This window comes from Alligator sinensis, unplaced genomic scaffold, assembly GCF_000455745.1.
Source record: "Alligator sinensis unplaced genomic scaffold, ASM45574v1 scaffold419_1, whole genome shotgun sequence".
NCBI classification, from domain to species: Eukaryota; Metazoa; Chordata; order Crocodylia; family Alligatoridae; genus Alligator; species Alligator sinensis.
In genome coordinates this window covers 718,448-725,947 of record NW_005842360.1, presented here as the reverse complement: position 1 = coordinate 725,947, position 7,500 = coordinate 718,448, and the positions used below count along the sequence as shown (strand labels likewise).

Here is a 7,500-nt window from a genome sequence, read left to right as displayed (position 1 = left end):
AATTTAAAAGAGCATGGAACAATTCAAAGCTTACCATCAAGACCAAAATGCTAATATACAAAGCTTGTGTACTCAGCACTCGTGTATGGTGAGGAAACATGAACAACTTATGCACATCAAGAGAAAAGGTTAAACAGCTTCCACCTGCACTGTTTACGCTGCATACTCAACATCAAATGGCAAGATAAAGTTACCAACGTAGAGGTTCTTCAAAGGACAAATTTACCAAGTGTGACAACCCTATTCAAACACAGATGGCTGGGCCATATGAGCAGATTGGAAGATGGACATACTCTACGGGGAAATATTGGAGGGAACAAGAAAAATGGGATGTCCCAAGCTTTGCTACAAAGACACATGCAAGCAAGATATGGAGGCATTTGGAAATTGGAAACCGTAGCAAGCGATTGGAACAGGTGACATCACCGTCTCCACCAGGGCATTAAAGTCCACAACAGGAATTGGCTTCAACAGCTTGAAGAGAAAAGAGTCCACAGAAAGCAAGCAGCTCCTGCACCACCCAGCCATGGCACATACGCTTGCAACCACTGCCACAGATCTTGCAAATCTTGGATTGGACTATTCAGTCACATGAGACACTGCAAACCATCTACGTCAGAGGCTGCAATATCCATTGTCTCTCGCACGTGAAAGGATGCCAATCATGTGTTGATTTTTTGTCATTCAAGCCAGTGAGGTATTTCTAACTGTTATGTACTTCCTAGCTTCTTTTTAAAAACTGTGGACCTATTTAGAATAGTCTGTGAACTGTGTGTAAAGTCACTTTTTAAGTTTGTGAATAGTAAGTGCTAAGGCACAGCATAACTGTTTGGCTTAGCTTTGCTTTATAGTCTCTTCAACTGTGTAAGAAATTTGAAAATAGGATATATTTAGGAATTACAAAAGTCAGTAATCTGAAGCCAGTTCAGCACAGTTACCTGTACAGATGTCCTTTCTGCAGACAGGATGATAGTTGTAATGCAACTTCACTGTTAATTAGTTCCTTAATCTTTTTGAGTTATTAAATCTTTTAAAACATTTCCTTGAGTCACATTTCCTAGTTCAAGTAAACAAAATCACTTATGGTTCTCTAAAATCATATTGTTTGTCTGTCCTTGCCTTTTGTTTCTGCTCTGAAAGAGATATTACACAAAACACCTCACTATTTCTCATTGCTCCAGTTTTGTGCACGTTACTTTACCTTTGTTCACTTCTAGGTACGGAGAGGTGCCATTGGGGCCCAGTGTGGGCTGGTGTTTTCCTATAGTAGCTCCTCAGAAAAATTTAATGCAGAGGAACATTTTAAAAGATTTGAGAGATATGACAAGTGGAAGCTACAAGAATTCAGGCAGTTTTTAAAAAACAGGTAAAGATGCAATGAATAACTTAAAATATTAATATACAAAACCTCTACTATCTTATGCCACTTAGTGAGAGAGAGGCAGCCTTTTACTTTGCTATTGTTAGGCATAAAGTAGTGTGACATGAAGTCACTAAGCTCTGTACAGCTGCAGATCTGTATTTCAGCTTTGGAAATAGTGCCTCATCTAATAATTGGTTTCATGTGATTGAAAATTTCACTTGACATTGTGACGCAAGATTTTTATTGAGCAAGCTGATTCCTAATAGCTTTCTCAATCCCTTTTTCTGCAAGCATTCTATAAAGGGTGCTGTAAAATAACTGAATTGACTTTTAAAAACATCTCTAAGACTTGCACATGCACCAGTTTGCATGTCTGTCCATCTGCCATATTCTCCTAGCATGTGAAAACAGTTAGATGATGTCGCAGCTCTACTGCAATCCTCAAATTTTAACACAAAATTGTAACAAAAAATTTGACATGCTTTTATGTCCAGAAGCACTTCTTCATGTGATGAGTTGGGAGAAGATGATCCTGTTGGCTGGTTTGAGGCAGAAGACGAATGGGATGAAGTGGATGTCAAAATGCAGCAATGCAGAGTTTCCCAAGTAAGAAACAATGAAAATGGACTGACCCAGGCATGAATGTGCAGTCTCGCCTCTTTTTTGAAATATCGGTTAAATAAACACCAGCTTTTTTTGATTAAGAAGCAACCTAATTAAGATTCCAAAGGAGAGGAACAAAGAAATATGAGAGATCTAGAAAACAGGGTATGGAAAAAGGTTGGAAAAACTGGGATTATTTAGTCGGGAGAAAAGATGACTCATTGGGCATTTGTTAATGACCTTCAGAGACCAAAAGAGTTTTTATAAAGAGGACCAGATGGGGACAAGAAGTAGTGGGCTTAAAGTGCAACAAGGGACAGTTAGATTGGTTTTAGAAAGAACTAGCTAGAGAGGTTGTGGAATCTCCATCATTGGAAGTTTGTAAATTCAGGCTAGATAAATATTGGTGTGGGATGGCTTAGACAGGGATGCTCCTTCCAGGAACAGAGGGTAGGAATAGGTAACTCTGAGGTCCCATCCAACCCTGTTTTTCTATAAGAGTAAAAAGAGAGTAAAAATCAGTTACAAAATGAGTTAAATTGGTAGTGAAATCATTGTGCAGATGCACATGGTAGTCACTGAACCCTAGTGTGTCCCTCATGTAGTATCTTCATAATTCCTGCTTTCCTAGAAATAAGAATGTAATCCAGGAAGGCAAGGTTTGCTTAAATAACATTAGAGTTTTATACTCAAATAAGTGATAGTGCTACTAACTGAGGCTGCCACTAAATGTCAAAACCCTTTGTTATATAGTTAATAACTGTACTTGTGGTTTGTAATGCTAATATAATAAAAAATCAGATAAACGTTAGCCTTTAAGAATGAAGTAATGTTGTATGAGCAAACTAAAAATAGGAAGATCCTTATATCTTGCGTATGTTGTATTTCTTGAAACTGGGATATACAGTGGCTGACTTTTGTGGGTTTTTTGTCTCTGTCCAGTATTTAATGGTGAAGTTCTTGTGCACGAGACAAGATACAGCAGAGCGGCTTGGAGTTCAAGGCCTGAACGTTCTTGGGTATCTTCGGGCTGCAGGAGGGGAGCCCAGCAGAAGCATGAACTGTCTGAAATGCAAAAAACCTGATAACGATGCCATTTGTGGAACATCTCTTCTCTTGAAGACGCTTTATTTCATCCAACAACTTGCCCAGGACCTGGTATGTTTCCCTCACTGTTGGTCAACTGCTTTAAAGCACATGGTCACCATGCTGCAAGCCTACTTTATGATTCACAAAGGACAGGCTAAAAACACAACTAAAATAATATAGTGCATAAGGAAATGAATAAAGTGCATGGTAATAATGTCATGAAACTCGGTGCATTTGGAAAGCAATAATTTGTATACCACACTACAGTGCTTGGGTAAGCCAGGGATATGACTAGGGACCTACCTATATGGTTGTGAGACAAAGGGATTTTTGCAGGCTGCTCATGGTACACAGAGCCAATTTTGCACTCTTTGCACCAAACCCTGCCCCACCACTGATTGACTGAGGGGCTCCAGCAGCCCTGCTCCTTGGCCAAAAGGCAAAAACCACAATATAATTAAATAGCAAAGTTCCATGGAAATATAAAATAAATTACTGCATTATTATAAATCTAAGTATTGCATTCAAATCTAGATTGAAATATATTATAAATATAAATGTATCATAATATGAATTGTAAATAATATCATCATTATTTATTATTAACATTCTACAAAAAGTTTAGTAATGCAAAATAATGCTTAACCTCTAAAGAAACAATTTGTGTTAGTTGTTAAACACTAGCATTCAGCATCCACCAGCAGTTGCAGCTGACATCCTCTGTCTCTGAGGTGTGAATGCTTGTCTGCACACTGAGATTACACGTTCCGTGTCCACTTAATTGGTTGGAATGGTAAGGCAGCATTTTGCCAAGTTGTAGAGATGTGGAAACTCATCAGAAACAGACTCCCAAAACACAGTCAAAGGCATCTGGCACTCTTCGGCAAAGTTTGTATAAGCAGCACATTCCTTGTCATGCTCTTTCTGCCATCCAGGGATTGATTTCAGTAGCTGAGGGTCATAACTCAGAGAAGGCACCTGATTGGGGTAAAAAATGTTAACAACACTAGAAAAGGGGGCAGTTGGTTGTTTAAACTGTGATGGTAGTGAGTGATTGTATTTGTAGTACTGATTCAGCTTCACAGCTGTTGCCTGAAACAGTTCTTGTCTCTGCTGATTTTCATGTTAACAGTTTGAAAGTTGTTGTGATGCCAAGTCTTCAGCCTAGCTTATCAAATTCATCAGCCTGTTGTGTGCTTAGTGGAATAAAGCCTAATGACTTTCAAACTACATTAGGAAACCCTGTGAACTAGATTGCATTTTTAGCCACAAACTTAACATGATCCTCAGTGTTACCCTGTCCTAAGAGACTACGTAGTTTAAGCATGCACTGTGTGCCGGGTGTGATTTCAAGCTGCTCATACACAAATTGCTGGTTGTATTTCATATTCTTTGCGTGGTAACAAACAAACTGCATTAAACCAGAAATTCCGTCTTGTAAGCACTGGCTCTGGTGGAAGTGACACCGTTGCATGTAGATCCCTGCTTTGATTGGTGATGGACTCCTTGTATTGAAGCTTATGGCCTGGACAATGTTTGAATCCCTGTCTTCCTTTAAAAGAGAAAGTGTCTTCCTTAAAAAGAGGAAACCAGGCTATCCACATCAGGAAAATGTGTGCACCAGATATCACTTAGTGAAGAAATTATGTGTGCATTGCAAGTGTCATAATTTGTATTGGGCATCATTTCATGGAGCACATGTGATAAAGCTTTGCATACATTGCATTATCAAACGAATGCTGAAATCTTGTTAAATTCTAATCCATAGTTTACTGCTTGTAGAAAAATTAAGATGCGAGGTGATCCGGCTCTGTTTGAAAAACAAGCATGGTCTGTCCAGCTCCCAGGTACAAATAAAATGTGCAGATCGGGTATCATGGGCATCTATTGCTTCATCTGCTACAATCAAGATTGATTCGTATTCTGCCAATGCAGATTTTGTAGCCTGAACTTGCAAAGCAGTTGTTCCTGGGAAGTAATTGTGACGAAGTTTGTTCACATATGGGAAACTGCTAGCATTTGTCACATGTTTGTTCAAGTAGTCCCTTAATTTAAGGTTATCAATTTTCTCCAGGGGAATGTTGGCAGCTGTGAATGCCTCCAATAGTGTGAATGTAGCCTCTCTTCTTGTCAAACAGCTTTCAGTGGTTCTTTTAAGGAATGAGGACATAGTTGCTTGTGTCTTGCTCTGACCTTTTAGCCTCTGCACCACCCTTTCACTTTATATGCAGTTCAGACTGTAAATGCTGAACAATGCTGTTTTTCCTCAATGCATCCATCCAGTGTCCTATTGCACAACGAACAAAACAATTTACCATCATCTGTATGCAAGGTTCCTACAGGGAACTGCCTTACATGATCCTGAGCTGAAACGTATTTAGCTTTCTTGGATTTCCTTTCACTCATCTTCAGACTGCAGCATTACTGCAACATTGCATCTGGCTTCTTAAAAGACGATGCTGAAACATTTTCACTTTCCTGACTGGTGCCTTCACTGAGTCTAGATCACTAGCACAGCCTCTCAGCAGCACTCAAACCACATGCTCGTTGGCTGCAGGGATTGCCATGCTTTCTTTGTATTCTGATAATCTTTTTTTTTTTTTTTTCAGGCAATCCTGTGCAAAATCACAGGAAATGCCATCTTTTGTGGTGATCGTGGAAACTGCTGTTTTTCAGTTTCTGCAAAAATCACAAAACCACATTTTAAGTAGGTCCCTAAATATGACCTCTTTAAGACAACCAGAATAGAAAAGGTCATCCAGGGACAGATAAAGAGTTGCAGTTGCACCCCCCTTTGATTCCTGCTTCATCCAAATTTTAAAATCAACTGCCTGGAAGGGGTAGCGGCATTTCTATTCAGGTAGTGCATTGAGAGTCAGTTGATTTGCTGGCTCCTTACTTTCTCCCTGATTCCTGCTAATCTCTCTCCACTCCACAAGTGTTTAGTAGCTTCTGGTCTTTTTAATGGTCCTGTTATTTGTTTCACTATTCAAACTATCCAATTTTGCAGTCTGTTAGCCATTCCTGGTAGAATGACTGGCAGTGGAGTGTTGGAAGCACTACAGAGATGCTCAAGAAGGCTAGATTTTGTATGCTTCTGAATAATGTCACGACCCAATGATTGTGTGCGCGCTTCGGCACTGCAGAATTATTTCCCGCCACATGGAGCTTTCTTTGCACTGTGCAATTCTCAGCTGCAGAGAGAAAACCCCGGTGCAAAGGAGTTCCCGCCACCCGTATGTAAATTTGTTTCCCACTATTGGCTGTTTCTAAATTATTCCCACGTGGCGACTAGCGATTGGCTTGCTAGGCGTATAAGAGGTTTGAGCAGTTTCCGCCCAAGTGGTAGAGGACTCCACAACCATCTCGTGGGGACTCTGAGCACGCGGCAGAGTAATAGAAACTTTGTGCGTGTCTCAGAGGAGTTCGGCGGCCTGATCAACCACCAACCTTTTCCCGTCTCGTTCGTTAAATTCTTAAGACGTATCTACGGTTTTGCGTGCTCGTCAAGGGTATCCAGAGCTCTGTCATGTTTGTTTTTGCGGAGCCTAGCAAACTCCGTGCGTGTGTCTTCGGTGGAGCCTAGCAAACTCCACTTGTGTTTGTCTGTAACTGCAACTCAAGAAAGTTTTTCCTGCCTGCACCGCGACCACCTACGGTGTAAGTAAAACAATCTTTAATTAACCGCTACGAGTCCGTGCCTAATTCTAGTCCGTCGTGCAAAAGTACCCGCCCTACCGTTGCGGGCTCCTGGCCACAGCCTGCCGCGCGCCCCCGAAAGCCTCGGACCGCTCCCGGCCCGCACAAATAAGATATGTAAATTTAACTATAATGACTACAGAACTAATGATGCAATATCCTTTGGCTATTTTTTGCCTAGTTTGTTGAGTTTGTTTAACGTTATTTATACGCTAACAAATTAGCGCACATTCTAATCATTATCTTTGTTTTTTGGTGTGATCTTAAAGTGAATAATATAGTCCTGGCCCCCTACCATATTGGTCAAAGCTTCTAGTTTCTCTTTAACTGGCAAAAAATGTGTTGTTATATATGATGATGTACCATGCCATCTGTACCTCACTCTTCAAAATCCCAAATCTGCCCATGAGGCTATGTACACCCGATGGTAAGGTGGTGGGTGGAACAAGTACACCATATTACTATTCCGTTACCTCTTAATGTAGTTGTGTCATTTGAAACAACCAGTAAGATTGGAACCAGCTGTACAGTCTAAACCCCCCACTGTTGGGGGTAGTTATATTTGTTTCTCTAATGGAAGTGAAGATTTAGGGGGACAACGCAAAATAAGGTATAACTGACCTGTGCTAATGGCTCTCTTTTCTCTTGTGGCTGACATTTCAAATGCAAGTGAATGGTTCTTTAATGTTGCATGTATTACACATTTTAATGAATTTTTGTAAATATGCTTTTTGTTGAATGAACTC

The 7,500-nt window shown here is 40.3% G+C and overlaps 1 protein-coding gene across 1 annotated transcript in view; it reads left to right on the top strand.

Annotated features, from left to right (window-relative positions):
• Nucleotides 1-7,500, top strand: part of ZZEF1 (zinc finger ZZ-type and EF-hand domain containing 1) — a gene marked incomplete at its 5' end in the record, with an annotated part of 88,890 nt that overhangs the window by 26,679 nt on the left and 54,711 nt on the right. Inside the window, 3 exons of the mRNA XM_025210626.1 lie at nt 1,218-1,366; nt 1,858-1,969; nt 2,909-3,124. Of these exons, the coding sequence (XP_025066411.1) occupies nt 1,218-1,366; nt 1,858-1,969; nt 2,909-3,124 (477 nt within the window). The remainder of the gene's footprint in view (nt 1-1,217; nt 1,367-1,857; nt 1,970-2,908; nt 3,125-7,500) is intronic.